Raw genomic sequence first — 22019 nt, 5'->3', positions numbered from 1 at the left:
GGACATGAACCCTGGTCTCCAGTGTCAAAGTCTTGTGCTTTGTACACCAAACCAACCACCTAACTGACACCCCTGTGACTTCACACAGAATAAGAATATCAGATTTCTTGGATTAAAAAAAACATTGCTGGTGAACATTATCCACACAGCAATTCTGTCACTTCATGGTGGTCATTCATCCATCCTTCCCTTTTCTTTTTTTTTACAGGGGCAGTGGTAGCAAGCTAAACAAAGCAGCATATGTCATATGTCATATGCCCATACATCCTCCAGCTCTTCCTATGGGATTCCAAGGCATTTCCAGGCTAGGTGGAATATGTTATCTCACCGAAGCATTTCTGGGTATGGCCAGTTTAATGTGTACAAAATACTCTACAGGTAGATGCTCTGGTTAGATCCTTATCAGATGCACAAACCACCTAAACTGACTTCATTCAACATAAGGAAACTGCTCTACAAGGTAAACTTTATTATCATTATTATCATTTATTATCATTATTACCATGCACATTAAGAGTGCACTGCAGAATGACAGTGTGTTTACTCAGATCAATAGTACAATAAGAACATAAAAAACACATATAAAACAAAACAAATGTCTAAAGCCCCTCTCAGATCTGCACCATGCTGCATTAATAGTAATAATTAATAGAGTCACTTTATGTAAAAAGTTGCAAAATCTCGTTTTACCACCGAAAATCACTGTAATAAAGATATTATTGCAATCATCATCTCTTATGGACAAAAAACATAAAAAAGCAGATTAATACTGCTATGAAACATTATGCAAGTGTGTGAGTCTTTTCATTGTGTAGTGTGAGTGTGTATGTGCGTGAGTGTGTGTGTGTTTATGTGTGTCGTGGAGGAGGTTGAGTCTAAAGGCTAAGGGGAAGAATCGGCCAACAAATACATTGTCAAGTCCCAAGTTATGACCAACAAGTTGCAAGTCAACTCCAAGTCCTAACCTTTGAGTTTTGAGTCTAATAATTAATATAAAAATAATAAATAATTTAAAATGTGTATTTATTACTTCTAAATAACCTTTAGAAAAACTGAACTCTTACATTTTTACTTACTTTTTTAATCTCTATGTTTTGTAGAATTTCTCAATGGTGGTTGTCTGCCTTTTGCCTTTCATAGTGAAAAACCTGATCTAGAAAGGTGCTAAATAAAAAAAAAATCAACTACTTTTATCTACATACACTTTCTGATTATTGATCACAATCCATAGGAAAAAGCAGAAAGTGAGATGAATGACAGAAGATTTTAAATTATTATTTAATTAGTATTGTCTTCCCATCTACTATATGATATGCAAACACTTGAAAACGGGTCAAAATTGACCCGAAGACAATAGGAGGTTTAAACTATTGCTATGATATCAATGGTAGTTTAACTGGTGCATTTGAATAACGCATAAAAATACTAATGTGTACAATCAGATTAAATAGGGTACGTTATTACACGGCATATTATAAGAGGCAATATTAACATGTAAAAAATATACAAATGATAAAATTGATTAAATCTTTTCTGATTCATATTTTGCTTTGTTGCACTTTTCAGTAAATAACCTAATGCCCTTTGCTTCCATAAAGGTATTGCTGGACGTCCTTCCCAGTCTGTCTAGCTGAGTTGAAACATGTCTGACTGGCCTCTTGCTCAGGCTGTGCGTGAATGTGCATGTGCTGGTGTGCACTGCCAGACACACCATTCCCTCCTGCTTGTGCAGTGTCATTGTATTTATTGTCAGGAGTTGGTTTGTTGCACAGTTTTTTCAAATGCATTTTTTAAGTCAAGTTAAGTCATGAGTCACTGGTGTTTGAGTCCAAGTCGAGAAGCAAATCGTTAAAGATTTTTGTCAAATCAAGATTCATGAATCGAGATTTAGAACTCGAGAGTCACAACAAAATTATTAGTGTGAGTGTTCATGTCCTTTACTAAATCAAGGCAACTGCAGTAGAATCAGTATATTTAAAGAAACTGTGGGTTGCTTTTGTACTCAAGTCAGTGCAAATAAGTTGTAGCGTCATCTTGAGGCCGTCTAGACTACTGAGCATGTTAGAAAGAGAAAGTCTGTACAGACTGTGAGCACTGTCACAGCAGACAAACACTGAGCAGGATTTGCAGTGGCACCCCATGATAAACGAACTTTGTAGGCTATACCACACCACCCTGTCCACCTCCCCTAACACATACCATACACGAACTCCAGACAGGCACTTCCCCAGACCTCTTGAGTAAATAACCTAAATATCTCACTTCTTGTGTCAGGAAGTGCTACTTCCGGACATCTCCAGAGAAGAGGCAGTGAGACAATCAATGTCCTCGTTTCTCTCTTCCTCTCATTCCCCTCATTCACAACTACCAAACAGTTGACTATTATCTATCTATAAAAAGCACAAAAAAGTACACAATTTACTTTTTCTTTTTGACTTTTTTTAAACTCCACTGCAAATGTAATGGGAGTTGGCGCTCATCCTCTCAGTGTGTCTGTTGCTTTGGAAGCGTAATGTTATGCTCGTTATCCTTGCTTCAATCAAACTGGGAGCCTTTTTTTGTCAGAATTTTAATGTAATATCAGCGGTGTGAAAATTAAAAATACCTTTCAGTTGAGGTCCTGGCTCTCCTCTGCTGTGGTGGCTGCAGTGGTCTGTGGGACTGTGGGGCTGGCCGGCTAGCTACCCCCACAGGCACTTAATGGAACCTCTCAACTCCGAAAACAGTGGAGCACATTTTCGGTTCTGCAAAAAAAATTCATGAAACTGCCAGTTTTAAAAATCTACACAGTTGATTTCTTGCTCAACAATTTTCAGAAGTGAATTGAGTGATTGAATAACACATGAAATTGTAATAATCTTGCCGTTTTTGACCTGGCTGGTTGTTGTGACGGTTTCAGCTCCTTGCATTGTGCAGTAGGTGAGACAAACTGATCTGATGCATTCTGGACATTTTTTGCTGAGTCAGCACGGCATCTAGGTATTTTCAGCATTCTGCAAATTTTGTTTGTGTTTGCACACTACATGCATGCTACATTTTGGCCAAATCAGTACATACTACTGGTACAGTAGACGGTTTGAATACAGCAAAGGTGAAAAGCTGGCTTATTGAACACCTGCATGGACAATCAGTCTCAGTAAAGAAAGACAGACATAGATGAAAGGTGGCCACAGACTTAATAAAAGCACCCCTGATGGTAACAGGAGATGACACTGGGCACTAAGATAAGATAAACTTTATCAATCCGGAAATTCTGTGTGGTAGGCAGCAGCAATAGAAATAGCAATAGCAAGGCAATGGAAAATAAGAAGTTGACTATATATATGTACATTTTATACAACAGACTATAAAAACATATATTGCCAATGAAAATATTGAGAAATATAGAAAAATAGCACAAAAAATGCACATGGTTGGTATGGATATGGAAACACACACACACACACATACATCTTCTCATCTACATCCTCAGTGGTGTCCAGAGGGCAGTTTGTTCAGTCTCTTTCTGTCCCTCTCAGAGCTCCCACAGCCCCAGCAGACCACTGCGTAAAAGAGTCAAGACAGAGTCATAAAATGTTTTTAACAGTATTCTACATACTCTAAAGGACCTGAGTGTCTTTTGGATGAGGAGAAGGAGACTGGATTTTCAAAACAAAACACCCTAGATGGTAAGAGGGCTTACCTGGTAGCCACAGATTAAAGACTATGGGGTAACAGAGAAGGCTGAAATTCCAAAATAAGTAATTAATTTTAGACTTCTGTTTTTTCAGCAATTCATTTTTTTTATAAATTCCTATGTTATGACTACTACTTCTGTATAATTTAAGCGACAGAAACTGTTCAAATATTTAACTTGCTCTTTACGTATACTTTTTATTAAACTTTTTTTTTATGCCTTTTGGACTTTTTACAACATTACTGGCACCTATTTCCTACTGATGTATCACAATCTCTGTAAGTTCACATTCATAAAAATAAGTTTTATACAAATAAACAAAATGACAAAAATAATTAATATTGTGGGATTCAATGAGTAGGAAACAAAATACTGTCTAGGCACTGGCTGATAAGGGCAATACAACCAAAATTAAGTGATTCAGCCACCTTCTGTGCCAGTTCAACTATTTAGTAGACAGACATCAAACCAACTGAACAGAACAGACGACCTAATATGGTAACCAGTTGACCATCACAAGGGAATTATTTTTGTGTTGCATTCTCCCCCAGAATAATATTGTACTGATCTACTGATCAAATGAAGCCTTTTGGAGCATTTGATCTAAATGGCTTCGAGAAAACAACATCTTGTTTTGCAAAATAAAAGATAAAAATTAAGTTTTATTGCATTTCGATTCTTTTAATCACAATGTCTAACAACAGACACGATGGGCTACAGGATAAACTGGCACACTGGTGCACCAGAAGTCACACATGTGCACGTCACAAGCAAGTCCCAAGTTACTACAGTGAGAAAAGCAAGTGAAGTCAAACTATTGCTCAGCTCAAAGAACTCTCAACCGCTCTGATGATCTCCCCCATTTTCCACATTTAAATCAGTTAAAAAATTAGTTTTATTTTTAACATTAATGAAAAATGTTGCACCCTGCTTAACCCTTATGAATCTTGCTGATATTTAACATTTTGAGGCAATCAATAATAAGCCTCCAAAATGAACAATATTGGAGAGTGGAATCACAAGAATTGCACACAGGAGAAGATTCATCATGGCAACTCGTTACTGCTAGTTAATTCTACGAATGAACAGTAGTACTAAGACCAAATCACAGACATACATCAGCCAAAATCACAGAAACTGTTGTCACTCTATACTCAGATTGGTTCAGTGGAGAGCGGATTAAATCACTGATCACTACAACCTACAGTGCAACCTTCAAACGCCCCTTTGAAGATCTGTTCAAAGGGTCAAAAGCGAGAAACGTCCAAAGTGTCTTTTCTTTCCAAAACTGTCCTCATCCTGAGGTCTAAAATTAAATTGGTTCTCACAAAGACAGCTGTATGAGTCCAGTGCCTTTATTAATATTAGACCAGTGCACATGAGTGCAGACACAAATTCATCAAGTCTCTACAGTTGCCACCATCATGAGAAAAGGAGATTGCTTCATCTGATGCTTCACAGGAAAGGCCATCTTGATCCTCTAATAATATATTTCCTAATTTCTTCTCAAAAAGAATGTGGAATTTCTCTGCATTTATGAATCTATACTTGTATGGACCCCCAGACACATTAGTGTTGTGTTTCATTTGTTTATGGAGTTTTGAGTGTTTTTTCAAATCCTCAGAGGGAAAAACAGATCAGAAAAGGAGGCGTCATGCTAAAATATGACTAAATATTTAGTCATAGTTTAACCACTTGGTATCACCTGAACAAATGAAGGTTTGCACGCTATATTTTGAATTGAATACAGATACCAAACCTCCTCAGAATAATACCTCAGCAACACAAGTGAGACGGTTACAAACAATAGGCTAACAATATTACAGCAAACAACACTGCACAGTTCAGTACTGCATCACAGACCAATTGTTAGTGATCACTGATCAAAAAGTGTTTATAGGTGCAAACAAAATTATGAAAGCAGCACACAGCCATAATACACAAACACACATCCTGCCATATGTCCACATCAACAATATTCCTCATTGACAGAAGTTAATTGACCTACACAGAGCCTTCACTCACAGTTGAAAATACAGAATGACAGGATATTTATTTATTATTATTTCTTATTGGCTTATTGGCTTATCATTTACTGTACACTGTTCAGCTTTAACAGCATGCTGTGAAAGACAAGTGACAAACAAACATCCGCTCCAGCACATCCTTGTTAGGACTGACAGTTCCTGTGATAATATTGGAGATTATTACAGCATTGCTATTACAGACAAAAAACATAAACAGAGGACCTGTGTAGTTTACTAGAACAGATTAACACAACCACAGGAAGTGTGGCTTCATTGTTCCAATATGGCCGCTGTGTTGATGTGTCACTCCAACGAACAGCAGCGGCCAATGCAGGATCTATGTATACATCTGTGGCCACTGAACAATATAAAATGCCTTCTGGCGCCTTCATGACACAGAATAGAAGTCATAATCAATACAGCCAATAAGGGATCAAAGCCTCCATTCAGGTGCCTGTACTGTAATTGCTGCTACAAATACAAATGTATGGGGCAAGAGAAAGTTTGTGTTTCCTCTTCTTGCCATTGAAGAGAGGAAGAAAAACATTTCAAAACAGAGGATGTGGGTAGATGACACCCTCTTTGGGAGACCTGACCATAGAGCTCTGTCTGGATAGTGCCCATTTGAAGATGGCTGGCTTGGCGAGGTGGTGAAACCGGTGATTTATAAGCAGATGACAAACTTTAGAAGGCCCATCAGTCTTGAAGAACCTCTTGTCTGGGGTAAATGTAGTCAAATAACTATAGTTGTCATAGTCCCTCTTCTCGAGTGATTTGATTGGTTGTTGTCCATGGAGTGGCAGATGACATGCAGCGTGCAACAAAAGCAGCCACTATTTCAACCCGGTGCGCCCTGTGTGGCCTGAGTATGCGTCAGACTGCGGAGTGCGGCACTTGGTAGACATGCCTGATAGTCCAAACCACTGAAAACCATTGAAAAAAGGCGCAGAACCGCTTCTAACTGCGTTGTATGTGATCACAGCCTCAGCCAACATTTGCTAGCTAGCTAACAAACTATCCAACATTCACTAACAAATATTAGCTTAACCTTAGTAGCAGACCTCATACTCATAGACAATACTCAAGTTACTAAAACAACTTTAACAGTCTTTGTAGCGCTATGGAACTCTTGTAATACCTACACTGCTGATCAATATGTCCCAAATTCAAAGCTATTGGTAACTAAAGGCAAACTAACCAAAACCAAAACTAGTTTAACCAGCTCAAGAGGAAAAAATACTGGCTATTTTAACTGTAACAGAGATGACACAGTTATTGTGAAACAAGTCTTCAGTCAGTACTCATCATATCAAAAGGACAAGTGTCAAAGGTGACCTGAAGGTGTCAGAAGGTTCCTGACCTGGCCGTCGTGGGCAGGGGTCAGGGGTCAGGGCACAAGGCCAAATCTCTGTCATTAGGTAGTGAGTAACTTCACTCTCATTACATGTCCAACCTGGGCTGTTTATGAACTGCCACTTGATGCTGCTGAATTTTTGTTTGGCTTTTATTTTAGTTCATTATTATTTCAGTGTTCTTTGTCACATTACTGTTGTACGTTGTTTCCCTCCTTTTTACATTTTCATTAATTTCCGTTTGGTATTTTGTCACATATTTTATTGCAAAGCAATGACAGGAAGAAGATTATTAGGATTATTTGTGTATTGCTTTTGAACTTCTCTTGTTCTCTTAATTTTTTTAATTATGCTTATATTCATGTATTTATCAACATTTTTTCCTCCTTCTTCATTCTGAACACATTTCACCATGTTCAGCCTCATACATTTAATGTATTTGGTATGAAAAATGTGAAAAATGTGACTTTTGTCTCTTCTTTTCTTGAGTTCAAACAACATTCAAGGACGCTGTAAATCCATCACTGCACTGACACCTAGTGGAAGCTCAGGGGCATTATCGATTCATCCACATGTTCTTTAACTTATTGCAGAAGACTGATAATGAAGTTTCTGTCATTTGGTGCAACAATAACCAATGGAAATAAAGCAAGTGAAACAACCATCTATCAAACTGTGTCAACACTGCATTAAGCCGGTTAACCTGTAATACAAAAAACATTACTGATTATCTGTTACTGAGTCATAACACTTTTTTTCAATCAAGCAACAATAAAATGAGATTATTTTTCCTGTTTCTAGGATTGGACGTCCTTTTGTTAAGGTCATCTGCAGATCATCTTAGACATCCTGAGTTCAAGATAAACAGACTGTCACATGTACTTATTTTTAAAGGACGCTATCTAGCAGCTAATGTAGCGCTGTAGAAAGAATAACAACATCTTATTGTATACAAGTTTTCCAGTTTTGACTCTCAACTCTAGTTAAATTGAGATTAATCCTAAACCACCCCTGTATAAAAGATATTTAAACTTAAATTTCATGGGGTATTTGCAACAATACTCCATAAAAGAATTATAGTAACAATAAAAACCCTTCAGATATGAAACAAGCGTAGCCTCCGAGCTTGTGAAATGTCTGGTGCTGGACCACACACAAACAAGCTGTTTCTGAGCGTCACACCTCCTCTTCTGTACAGCGCAGTCACCGCAGAGCAAAGCTGAAAATGAATACTGCGGCCTCAGTGTTGCGTTTACTGCTTATAGAGTCCTTGTGAAAAACTCCAATACAAGGCCTCACTAACATATGTATCCCTAATATTATGCAGCAGCTCCATGGTAACTGGGCAGGATTTGGCTCAGGCCTGGGCTTTCCCAGCCACAGATCCTATGTGTGCCTCTGTACAAGTCTGGTATGCAACAATTACTCAAGCATGTAAAACTGTGCTGGGGTCTGGTCTTGCAGGCTTTTAACTGCTTGCAGGGCGAGTGCCTGTCAGTACATGTCAGCCCTTTAACTTGAACGTGAGGCCTCTCTTCTTAGTCCTTGGAAATATTAAGACAGATAATAAAACAAATGACTTGTAATATAATTCTTGATGAAACTGAAACAGTCATTTAGCTTTGTCTTCCTTGCTTTCGTCACAAAAAAGAGTCAATCTTTTAGTTTGATAATAACCCTGTTTATTGGATTATTATGGATAATGAAAAAGTCTACTGTACTGTGTGTGGTGGTCTGTGATTTTGGCCAAAGCCATAGTTCAGTCATGGATTACACCAAGCTGTGCTGTGCAGCCCAAAGTATTTAAGGACAAAGATTTTTTTTTTCATGTTTTAACTCATCTGACCAACTGATGACCATTCAAACTGCATTAGCACACAATCATGTTACGCAGACATAATTTAAAGCAAACATTAGTGTCCTGTTGGGGCAGCAGTTGCTGATGTGTAATATATAACCTGCCACAGTGATGGCAGATTAGATCAACTGTAGCTGATTAACTAAAATGAACAGTTTGCTGTTGCCTTTTTAATGTGCTCTCTGCTGGGGTTTGTGTTCAGGAAAAGTTTGTGAATAAAAAGACACATCAGGCTGTAACACCAATGTGTGGCTGTAAGAGTCTCCCTGTTAAACATCATGTCGACACTTGAATCAGATCAGTGTAACAGAATCAAAACCTTCAGTATCTGAAATTGGTAGATCTTGAAGTACAGTTGTAGAAGAGCAGTTATAACTGTGAAATGAATGTGTTAGATACATTAAATTCATATTTCATATGCTATGCTGCTAATCTCATTTTAGCTTGTTGGTACAGGTTGTGAGCGTTAATTAGGCTGTCACCAGAAAGCTTTGATTGATGTCTAACTTCATCCATAGTCACATCTCCAAGTATTTGGCCCCAGTTTTCCTACTTAATCCACTGTCAAATGATGTCCAGTATGGGCCACAAATTTTGGTTGAGCAGCAAAGGAATTAGAAATTAGTTTTTAATTTGAATTAGTAATGAGTTTTTGTGTCCCCTGCCTTCGCCTGAGAGACGGCTGGGATAGGCTCCAGCCCCCCCCCCCCCCCCCCCCGTGACCCTGCAAAGGATTCAGCGGTGTATAGATAATGGATGGATGGATGGATAATGAGTTTTTGTCTTTCACAATAATGTCTAATGTTCAAGAACATTGTAAAAAGCCCTGAATATAATACAGCACAGTACATCACCACCAGCAACTATGACCTTGATGCTAAAACATATAATTCAAATCTCCACAGTGATGGGCCCATAACATGTAGAAAGGATTGTTTCTCTGTTGTTACTTTAGTTATTGGGGAGATTGCTTGTCAGCAGATCTGTCTGCATGGTGTTGCCTAGTGGAGGTCACACGCAGAGGAAACTGCTGACATGTTGTGTATACCCATCTACCAAGACACCACTGCTGTCTTTTATTATTTGGTCATTAAGAATCGGCAACCCAGTGCTATATGTGACCATTTTATTCAGGTTTCTAGGAACTTGTCCAATAACTTGTGGTCCTCTGAAATTAGGTTCGCTTGATACATTTGAAAATACCCATAAATTTGAGAGGAAAGTTTGCACATGAAGTCCATAGTCATGATTTAACTTCAGATTCTGTACAGAATACAAACACAAAATAACAGAAATCATGCCAACACTTAAATAATGCAATGCAAATTTCATTGACATGTCATGCTCAATGACAATAAAGAAATCTTGAATCTTGAATAAGTATAGTGTAGGTGTGTAGTGTGACTTCTGTAATGTCAACCTCATGAAAATGTTTGGGAAACAGTGTTTTTCGATGTGTATTTATGTCCCTCAGTGTATTAACCTTCATATTGTTTCATCTCTTTTCTTCTTCGACTCAACTCAGGACCCAGTCTCCTTTCGGTTTAGGACCGTAACATTACTTGTGGTGTGTAGTTTGAATGTTTTTGCTCTCATTGTATGGATCGGCAGTTGATCTGTGATTGTTGTGTGTGCGTCTGGAGATGTCTGGAGCAGTGATCATCTAGTGAAGCACTCTGAGTGCACACAGTCAGCTGCCCACATCTCCTTTTCTTCCTGCTGTTGTAGGGAAAGAATGTAATGGCCATTTTTTCTGCCATCTTTCTCTCCCTGTAGGACATCCAATGAGTTTCTTTAAAGACAGTCCACTGAAAAGAAAGCTTATCTACCCTCTCCTTGGATATATTATATTATAAAATGTTTTGTGTACAGCACTGATATTATGCGCAATGGCTCATTTCAGGATAATGCATATTACATTATTGAATTATAACTAATGTTCTATTCATACGTACATTAATTTAATGTCGCAGCCGATAAAGGGGTAGCCAGTTTTTTTTACTATGTATACTGCTGGGGACATTTTGACCATATTTGAACATTGTCTTCAGCATGTCCCCACAGGGACCATGTGTACAACTATACAACAGGCTCTATATTATAAAGTTAGTACTAGCCTATTGATGCATCAATGTGGCGGCAGAATTTGATGGTATGGAGGTTGAGACCACAGTATACCCACCTACCGAGACCAGTTCATGACTGACATCGGCTTACAATATGCTGTCTTATCTATATTACCTGGAAAAGAGAGTGACCAAGCTTACGGAAGTCAGACCGGAAGTAGTACTAAGAAAACCGGAAATTCGAGCAGTTTTGTGGTTGTCGTTTTACTGCGGAGGGATTCTTCTTCCTGAACACCAACGAGCAGTCAGGAAGTGGAGTGCAGAGCTCAGCTAGTGTTGGCTGCCGCTCTTCATGTCAGTGTCTGTACAGGAATAAATAACGTTTCTCTCTGTCCTTCGACATGTCGGCCAGGAACCCAGGAAGTGAGCTAGGTAAGAGGCTAAAAGCTAAAAACTAAATCCCCGTTCAGCTGCACCTGTACGTATGCTAATAAACACGTGTGGTTGTCACGGGTTTGCTGTGAGTTAACGTTACCATCCCACAACTTTCCATTTTACCAGCTATATGTGACATTATGTGACAGTTGCTAATTCGGTGTATCGCATCACATCTTTTTTCTCTGCACCGCTAAATAGATATGTGTGTTTATAAAAAAAAAGTGAAGAAAGTTGGGCGAAGGCTAACAGTTTAATGAGTAACGTGTTAGAGGTAAGTGACCTGCTGAGCGTCCAGATGTCACTGTGTAACCCAGTGTAACAGCCTAAACCAACATGTACAGCGAAAATTACACATTACAAACATTAGTGTGTGAAATATTTGTATCTTACACCCTACAGGGCCTGTTTGACAGGGTTTCTAAAGCAATAGCAACAAAGATGAAGTTAGTAAGTGAAATATAACGTTGTATGTAATCTGTAGCTTTGGCCCAACAGGGCCTGGTTGTGTTTCTGAAACTGTCATATGTACATAATAAATTCATTTTTACTGTTGCATACACACGTCCATCATACTGTTCAGTAATCTTTGACACGGCTGCTGTAAGGACAGGCAGATGGTGATGGTGTAATTGAGAACTCATGACAGTCCAGACCTCCCTGCTCAGCTGACCAGTTGAACCCAGCAGTGTGATCTCTGTGTTTAAGTGACTAACCTCAGCCTTGTTGTCATATTAACATTACCTCTGTGTGTGTGTGTGTGTGTGTGTGTGTGTATATGTGTGTGTGTGTGCGTGCGCGCATGTGATGGTGTGTTTTTGTGTGTACTTTTAATGGGTTTTATTTTCTGCTGTTGTTTTTTTTTTCACTGATTTGTAAAGTGTACACAGACTGAAGTGAAAGTTGAACTGTTCTTAAGCTCAGTATTAGTTTTAGTGCAGTTAAACCACCCCTGACATTCTCTGATGAGGACAAGACGTGGTTTACACATGTCAGCAGCTGTCTTGACTGTCTTACACTGATTTCACATCAGTTTCTTTGCCATCTTTTCCTGTCTTCGTCTGTCAAAGACTGGCTTGTTTTTAGTTTATACTGGGCTAGATGCTGAATGTTAAACATTAAATATCAGCACGTATGCAATATGCAATGCACCAGATGACAGCTATGGAGACATTCATCTATCCTGAGTGTAAGACTGTAATTTCAATGCACATGCATTAAAGGCACAATGCATGACAAAATTGTGTCACCCTTTGAGGGGGTCCTCCTGTTTGACAGTCACATGAGAAAATCAGTATTATTCAAGTTAATGATGAATGACAGATGTGGACTGTTTGGCCCAGTTTAGCACAAAGACTGGAAGCAAAGAAATCAGGAGTGAAAAGAATACAACTTCCAACTACTCCAAAGGTCTCGTGTTTACGTGTTGTAAGTTGTATATTTGTGCTTTGTGCTAAGCTAGGCTAAACACACCAGGGAAGTGTGTCTATATTAGATGTACCAAGATGATAACCATTTCTTATGATGTTAGACAGCTCCTTTAAAAAGCTGTTTAATATGAAATAGTTCAATTATTGCAAAGAGGGTCAGTGGAAAGTTTTAAGGTGTCATAAATGCTGTTTCGAAAACCTTTATGCGCTGACATATAATCACATGTAATTAATTGTTTCCTCTACATTTCCTTTTTATGGCCGTCAGACCTGGAGTGGATATCCAAAGTGAGAGTGAACACACAAGCTGTCCTGAAGAGAGCTCAGCACATCCAAGGGCAAAAGATCCCCAAGAAACAGTGGCAGGTAGAGCTCACCTTACACCTGCATTCAGTGTGTGTTACACACTGCTTCAACAGATAATTACATAAATATGCATTAATATGTCTGCACCTGTATGCATATGTATGTTAATGATTGTTTATTTTTCTCTATTCTTGGATTTCTCTATTTTCTTTATTCTAGCATAACTGTGGTGACCCCATTTATTAAAAAATGTGGTCACAAAACAACAGTAATTAGGAGTGGGTGTTACAATCATCAATCCCAGTACATGTAATTTTATATAGGAGTTTTGATGTAAATCATGATATACTAAATCTTTGGAAAATCAGTGAAACTCTTTGATGATGAAATAATCAGACAGGAATGTCTGTTTTTTGGTTCTAGATTGAAAATTTTAAACATAGTCCACAATTGTTTGTAGTATGAAGGGGATGTCACAATACTAACAGTTTGACAAAATCGGTTGTAGATTGTCTCACAGTATGTCGTTCTGTCGCCCAGCGCTACAGATGATCTGAGAAAACAGATGTCTCACTAATATCCACACTGTTTGACAAAGCATCTGACAGCAGTGAGATTTAGCTGTGACGATGGAGACAAAGTAAAACTATTTACTCTGATGCTGGGTGCCATTTCTGTTTGTTGTGTCCTACAGGCCGCCTGGCTGCTAAAGGCTGCCACATGTATCGACCTGACAACTCTGAGTGGAGATGACACGCCGTCCAATGTCCATCGGCTGTGTCTGAAAGCCATCCAGCCGGTCCGATACGACCTGCTCAAGAAGATGGATATGCACAATAAAGGTCTGCTTCTGCCGCCACGCATGATGATTATGAAATTCATAGAAAAAAAAAGCTCTTTTTGCATATTGGTTAAACATGACTTGGAATGTGACTGATGAGGTTTGGAGCACATGGTCATAGTTCGAGTTTTTTAAGAGGGTGTGGGAACATTTCAATAGAAAGCACCTGTGGGTGCACTACTTTTAACTCCATATTGGCTGATGTGCAGAGATTCGCTCATTCATCCTTCCAACTTCACCAATTCAGAGAACTCTTTCACAAACACCTCTGCACAAAAGCTCCAAAAAGCTGCTTTTTATTTGCTGTGATTTTGCTAACTACAGGGAGAATGTAGTAGTGAAATGTTTAAGATTCTATTATTTTATTAAGATTATAGCAAGCCTGCAACTAACAAACACTTCTCATTTTTGATTAATGGATTGTTTTTTGGTCTGTGAGATGTCAAATGAGATCAGTGTTTCCTGTTGTCCTACAAACAGTCCACAACCCAAAAATATTCAGTTTCCCACAGTACAGTACAGTAAAACAGAAAAGCAGCGAACTGATTTTTGTTTAATAAATGATTTAAACATTTGATCAATTATCTAAGATTCTGCCATTAAATCTTTTGATTGACTGATTAATTGACTTATTGTGTCAACTAAAGACACAGTACAGGTTTCAATCAGTAATAATAACATTGTACTCAATAAGTTGATAGCAGGTGTATGGGAACATGGTCTTATCACTAAAAAGAAGTGAGGCAGGTCAGGAAGCATGAGCAGGATGACCATATAACAGTGAGACAATCACACAGGTTTTTGTTGTTAGTGTTAGTCAAACTTTTAGACGAGACAGTGAAGGCAAACCTAAACTTTTTACCGTCAGCAGCTCTGAAACACGTTCAGCATGTTAGACTGTCTGTTCAGACCTGAATTCAGCCTGCAGAGGGCGACACAGACCAGTCAATCTGTATATTTCACATTCTGTGGTCTGCTGCCTGTGTTGTGTCCTGTGTCAGGAGTGACTACAGCAGCAGTGTGTGTGTATCCGTCTCGTGTGGCTGACGCCGTCAAGTCACTAAAAGCAGCCAACTCCAGCCTTCCTGTAGCCTCAGGTGAGTCCCCTGAAACTGAATCACACCCAGTAACCCTTCACTGCAGGAGTGAAATGAATGGTGAGCTGAAGTGTGTGTGACTGTGTGTGCAGTGCACGTATAGAAAATGAGTAAAACTTGTACTTGAGTTTCACTGACAGTGCGTTCTCCCCCCTCTCTTAGTGGCCACTGGCTTCCCAGCGGGCCAGACACCGCTGGAGACCCGCCTGCTGGAAGTCCGCATGGCAGTGGCTGATGGTGCCACCGAGATCGACATCGTCATCAACCGGACGCTTGCCCTCACGGGACAGTGGGAAGGTACTCTGTGACCACCTCTGTCGCCTCCTGTTGCCTGTAGCTCCACACAAACCACCGCCTGCTTTAAGTTAAAAACTCTACATTAATATTCTTTTCTCAAGAGCAAGGAAATAACAAAATACTATTCATTTAAATTTCTTTGTGTTATTTTATGTTCATGGCCAATCATTGCAGAGGAAATTGAAAACTGACAATATCCACTCAAGGCCCACTTATTTATTAGCTTTCAATCATATTATATGGTCTTCATCAGTGGATGAAGGACCATGAGTGGAGACTGTTTTGTCAACTGCTGTTTTCAAGATTATGTGTCAATTGTGAAGAGTAGAAACTGAAAGTGTTTCAATCATTTTTCCTCACTGAGAAATTTGGTTTGGAATCAGATGGCTACTTTTTTTTTATGTCAAGTGCTGTTTAAGTGCTGGTTATTTTTAACTGATCATGTATAAAGAATGTTTAGTAAATGTTTCCTGTCCCCCTCTACAGCCATGTATAATGAGATCCGTCAGTTCCGGGAGGCCTGCGGTGATGCCCACATGAAGACCATCCTGGCTATTGGAGAGCTGGGCACCTTCACCAACGTCTACAAAGCCAGCCTGGTCGCCATGATGGCTGGTCAGTCTTAGCACAACTCAACAACCTGCGTCTGTGTCTGTCATAGTCACAGTTTATGTTCTTCTACAGAACGAACATGGTCATTGAAAAGAGGAGCTGGCATTTGTGTCAGTCAACATTTTGTTGCTGTAGGATGAGGGAGTCAGAGCAGAAAGAGGCTGGAACCTGAACGGTAGCTTGAGAACGCCTGCTGTGACCGTACCACTATGTAACAGCAGGGTGTCTGCAAGTCCTGGACAAATCTGAACAAGTCTGAATTTATCTTATTTATTTTCTTAGAAGTCTTAAAATGGAACCAGTCCTGCCACACATTCTCTGATTGGTCAGTTGGAAATGGTCTGAAAGTAAAGTGGGCTATCCTGGAATCATGGACTGGATGGTCTGCTGAAGAACATCTGGTTTCACAGCAGTGAACTGGCATTAACCACCTACACCACTGCAGCAGTGGGTGTTCTGCCGTTTGCACTGGTCCACACTGCTGAGCTGAGTGTGGCAGACCTGATGTGTTTGTGTTGAATGATAGAACAGATGTTCTTCTGGCGTAATGGAATATATTTGACATAATTATAACATATTTCAATTTTAGGTTCTGTTATTTTATGCACACAGAATTACAGTTGCTTTAATATGGTCCACTACTTAATGAAATAGATGCTAAGGGTGTGTCTAACAGCAGCATTTCTATATGAATCAGTCATACATGTGAGCCAAAGTGTAACTGGAGTCTCTTCTGTTTCACACACATAACTACATTGATTGTGTATTGGGTTCTGAGTGCTTCCAAAACATGGGTGACCTACATTCAGTACTGTGCCTGTGTAGACATAGACAGAGGATGTAAGCTGCTGCTGCTGCTCTGCTAACGTGCTGCTCACGCTGCGCCTCCTGTGTTGAGACGCTGTGTAGTTCCTTATTCTCAGCTGTCGGACTGAAGTCTCTCCTCAGATTCTTCTCTGTAGATGAAGGTAAATATACTTGGTCTTCAGGCTGATGGACCTCTGAGGTCTCTCAAATGTTACGGATAAACTTCTGTTAAACTGTGATGAGGTTCATGATGGATGAGATTGCTCATAGAGGAACAACACACAAAGCTTAATATATTAAATTAGCTCCACTGAACCTCACATTATAGAGACAGGCTGCAGTCCTGTAGATGCCACCACGCACGTGTTTCAGCTGTTAACTGGAGGCCTTTTTTCTTGTTTTGTGATTACATTGGTCAGATTTTCATGTGGCACTAAAGTCCAAAAAGTCTCAAGTCAATAAAAGTTTGAAGTCTTTGTGCAGTTCCTGCCATCATCCGGCTTGTGGCACTGCTGCTTATCTTTTTCTCTTCCCTTTTGAAGAGGCGAACCTGATGAATGGAGCTCTCCCTCTCTCATGCATGCGCGCACATCCACACACACCACGTACGCACACACACACAGACACATGCAGTATGCTTAACTAGCCATCACATAATAAGCAGATTACAGAACCAAATTGTCAGGGGCTCTGATAGAGATCATTATTAAAATGCATTGCTTTTGTCACCACACTCACTCCTTAATCTCCCCTTGTTCCTATGAATTGCGTATGAGATTCCTGAAATTGAATGATAATTTCACCTATTAATCTCTGATGCAGGCTATTTTACTCTGCTGTTCCCCGCCAGTATCCCCCTGCCCACGCAAATGAATAGAGCTTCATTACCGCCACCCGCATTTAATAACCGTTATCCATTATCTGGTAATTAAGACTCCCCATAACGAATCTTAAGGATTATGCCAGTTTGAGGACGAGGGGAGAGAGGCTGAAAGACCTGTCTGGAAAAATACATAGAACATGTCTTTAATGAACTGGAAAATGTTCATCTTGCTCTGTTCAGTAATGAACAGTCATTATACACCAGGGAGGCAGAAGGGCTGTTTTTTTTTTTTTCTTTCCTGCAGCCCACAGTTTGTGGGTAATCTATTAAAGAGCTTCATTTCATCTTCTATTTTTATCAGGAAAGCTGATAAAACATAATTGGCTGTGAAGGAAGGGAAGGAAAAATGAAGGATTTTATTGATGAGCGTGCAGCTGCCCTCTGTTAGCCATCAGCAGCAGCATATGTTCTTGTCTGGCCAGGCCAGACTGTCAGAGTAATGCCCTGTCCATCCTCTCTCTGCACCCCCACACCGACGCCGTGTCGCTGACTCTGCTCCCCTACTTTGGCAGCGTGTTGAATCTGTGCAGCTTTTAATGCGGAGCAGCTGAATAGCAAACATACCGACAGATGAAGGATGAGCTCAACATGACTGTATCACATGCTGCCCTCCGTGTGTTGCCGTGCTGAAGACTGCATGTCACCTTTTTAAACCCGACAGGCTCGGACTTCATCAAGACTTCCACAGGAAAGGAGGCTGTCAACGCTACCTACCCTGTCGCCATAGTGATGGTGAGGGCCATCCGTGACTACTTCTTGTGTACAGGCCACAAGGTACAGTGCTCACTCCTGCCTTTCTGTACGTTGTGAATATTTCCTGATTAATGAGGAGAAGATAAAGTGGGCCAGACGCTGTGGATCGCCTGCATGGAGTTTGTCTTCTCTACTAGCTGAATTGTCTAATTTGCTAGTTCCATTCAGTAACCAGACAATGGATTTTAAAGGTTTGAAACTTGTAAATCTGCTCAGTAATTTCAGTAATTAGATGCACACCAAGCACAGGCAGTGTCGTCTGTGAGTATAAGAAGCCTCACACAGTATAGCCTGGAAATGTGTCAAAATGTCTCGTATAAACTTCCACAGTTATTAATGGACACAGGCTATGGATGGGACAATAATCTGGATCATTCTATACATCTCGATGAAATTACAAAGACTTACAGTCTAGTTTTTATTTATTTAGTCGTTTTTTTTCAAAACATTATTACAATAAGTGACAAACGAGGGGCTCCACTCTACTCCCCACACTGTAGACTAGACGGCGGCGTGCTGGTTTACGCATTTATCATGGCAGAAGGTGGATTAAAGCAGTGTTTGTTTGGCAGACACAAAAAGAGTCAACAGAAGTGTGTCCTTCATCAGAGGACGGTCTGAAATATGTTGATACTTCAGTCCAGCAGCCAAAGGCAAAGACTCGTCAGTGTGGCTACCAGCAAACATACAGTGATGCTTTTTAGTAGCGTGTGTTTTGTTTTTAGCATATGCATGCATTTCATATGATTAAATAATGTATTTCAAAATCAGGCAAGATAATTGTTCTAATACATTTTCATGTCATTACTTGCCTAACAAGGACACGCCTTTATTTAACCTGGTTTCAACAGAAATGTTAATCATCACCTAATGTCTCTGGAATTGAATTAATGGTCCTGTAATGTGTGCTCATTGCTTCATCATTAACTGCATTGTGGTGTCAACTGTATGTTGACAAGAGTGGTGATTGATATGGTGGGAAGAATAAAGTCCACATCTGTTGAAGTAGAACACACCCAGTCCGGCTGCATGCATGGTGTGAAGCGTCTATAGAGGTGTACCATTAGCCACGTTATGTAGCGAGACGTTTCCGCCTTATTCATTATTTATTGTTGTGCTTGTGCATTTCAACATTTTTTAAGCTTTTTAGAAATCATATTCCTATTCCAAAGCTTCCCATTAAGCCCACAGAATATTCATGAATTCAGAAATTGCACCCAATCTAATGTTACTCACCAGTGGAAGAGGCCCAGTCCGTCCTGAGAGTGATCGTTGATTAGCTTACCAACCCCTGGTGATGAGCCAAAATATCTGGAATTCTTAATTCATTCGTTCAAAGGATACTCACAGAGACTCATGGAGCTTGTTTGTCAGATGCACTTGGGTTTATTTTTGCTGGCCAGCTGTTGTATTGAGTCTCAAACTGAGTATTTTTGTTTGCGTCCTGGGATCCTGAAGAGGAGTTTTTTGTTGAGATAAGGACTCATTCACCGGTAGTTGAACTGTGGGTTTTATACTGAGCACTTTAATCATGGATTTTCCATGTTTTTTAGGAGTCTGAAATGACATAAATAATAATAATAATAATAACATTTCTTAATAATATTAAGAAAGTGAAAATATTAAACATTAACACATTAATTAGACCTAATTTTTTTTTATTTTATTTGAAAGTTGCTGAGTTCACACATTAACGTTACACCAGAGAATTTGCCATCAGCTCCTAAATCACAGATACAGAATGTGTCGTCTAAAGTGTGTTTTCTGTAGTACACAATTTCTGCAACTAGTGTGAATGTGTATGTCTGAGTCAGAAATAAATAAGGACTAACTGTCTGACTCGTGTCTGCCTGGGGTTTTGTGCTAGCCCGATCACAAGAGATGTCACATTAATTCATTGATTTAATGTTATTTTTCTTATTTCCATCTCCATAAAAAAAATCACATGTGGACCTTTGAGTGATAAGTTTGAGAACCCCAGCTTTAAATGAAGTGTGTGTCCTGTTGACAGAGGTGTGTGTGTGTTTCGTCAGGTGGGCTTTAAGCCGGCAGGAGGAATCCGGACGGCTCAGGAGTCTCTGCTGTGGCTCACGCTGATCAAAGAGGAGCTGGGCAATGACTGGCTCAGCCCTCACCTGTTCCGCCTGGGAGCCAGCAGCTTATTGGCTGACATCGAGAGGCAGGTGGGAACTCAACACACGGTACTTTTTCCATACCTTAATTTTCTGCATATTAGTATTTTTTTTTTCATTTGTCCTTGTTTTCACAGATCTACCATCACGTTACTGGACAGTATGCAGCCTATCATGAGCTGCCTATGGCCTGAAGCCGTGGACGTCCTGTTTTAGCGACCAATCACACAGGCAGCACACTGACTCGTCTTTTCAGTTAACCACACTCATGTTCGATGCTTTGATGCAAGACTTGGACCAACGTCTGTGACACAGAGAAAGCACGTCTTATCTGTAGCAGTGCACTAACTTGTCCATGCAGACAGTGTACATGTGAAATACAAACAGTGGAATAAACTTTGTCACAGTATTTTCTTACAGACATAATAAAGCAGCTTATCATGTCTGTGTGAAGGATGTGCTGGGTTTCACGTGAAGCAGGAAAAAGAAAGAAGAGAATATTTATCCTTCATCTCCTGACAGACTTAACTTTGGGCTTTGCTGATCTTACAAGCTAAAAGATGTATGTGAAAAGATACATGAGGAAAAAGAAAACTAGCTCCTGTTCTTGCCACCTCTACCCAGTGGTACAGTCTTTACACAGAATTACATTGCAGTTGTATCACTCACATTAGGAACAGTACTACAACCTGGATTACAATTTTTTGTTTCCTCCCAGCTAGTCTGACAAAGTAAATTAGTATAACATGAACGGAGGAGAAAGGGTGTGTACCATCAGTGCTATTAATAAACTGATCAAATGATCGATCATTTTAGGACTTTGTGGCAATTCATGAGCTTTTATTTGGACTGTTTTTTTTCCCCTCTGGGGGGACAGGCCGTCTCTCAGCACTAGTCCCAACATCTGACCCATCATCTCACTGCTTGATTTACACGTTTTATCAGGTGGCTCATCTTCATTTCCTCTGTGTGTATGGTACAGCTATCAGTTATTCAGACACACCTCAGTGACAGTAAGAAAACTATTAGTAGCCTACAGTGCTGCAAAATATGTCACCAAGTTATTGGTGTATTTGCATTTTTTATGTTGCCAATTTGCTCGTTTGTTCCGTGATACCAGTCTGCCTTTTAATTGATAGTAATTTGACCGTTTAGTACACAGATGTTGTGTGTTTTCAGAGCAGTGCTTAAATTTAAACACCTTAGTTTTTCCATATTTAAGAACAATTTGTTAAATTGGAATTGCTTCGAGTTTGTACAAGCGGTTTAAGTGTCTGTGCATGCACAGCGTTGGTAAGTGAGAACCCTGGAAAGGATGAGCAGGCGAACGCCCTGAGAGCCACAGAGCTCCCATCGCATCCATGAAGCCTCTGGTTCATGCTGCCTGTGCGATTCTGATGCTTGTCAAGTCTCCGACCTGTCCCAGCGATGTGTGCAGAATCTGTTA

The 22019-nt window shown here is 39.8% G+C and overlaps 1 protein-coding gene across 1 annotated transcript; it reads left to right on the top strand.

Moving 5' to 3' along the window:
- Positions 1–11277: 11277 nt before the first annotated feature.
- On the top strand, positions 11278–21390 carry dera (deoxyribose-phosphate aldolase (putative)). Its single transcript, XM_041964148.1, has 9 exons — positions 11278–11411; positions 13113–13210; positions 13845–13992; positions 14993–15088; positions 15251–15385; positions 15872–16000; positions 18349–18461; positions 20474–20623; positions 20710–21390. The coding sequence occupies exons 1-9, from the start codon at positions 11381–11383 to the stop codon at positions 20764–20766; spliced, it is 957 nt and encodes a 318-aa protein (XP_041820082.1). The 5' UTR covers positions 11278–11380; the 3' UTR covers positions 20767–21390.
- Positions 21391–22019: the final 629 nt, after the last annotated feature.

This window comes from Chelmon rostratus, chromosome 22 (genome assembly GCF_017976325.1).
Source record: "Chelmon rostratus isolate fCheRos1 chromosome 22, fCheRos1.pri, whole genome shotgun sequence".
NCBI lineage: Eukaryota > Metazoa > Chordata > Actinopteri > Chaetodontiformes > Chaetodontidae > Chelmon > Chelmon rostratus.
The sequence above is the reverse complement of the archived record's forward strand: the minus strand, read 5'-3'. Positions and strand labels throughout refer to the sequence as shown.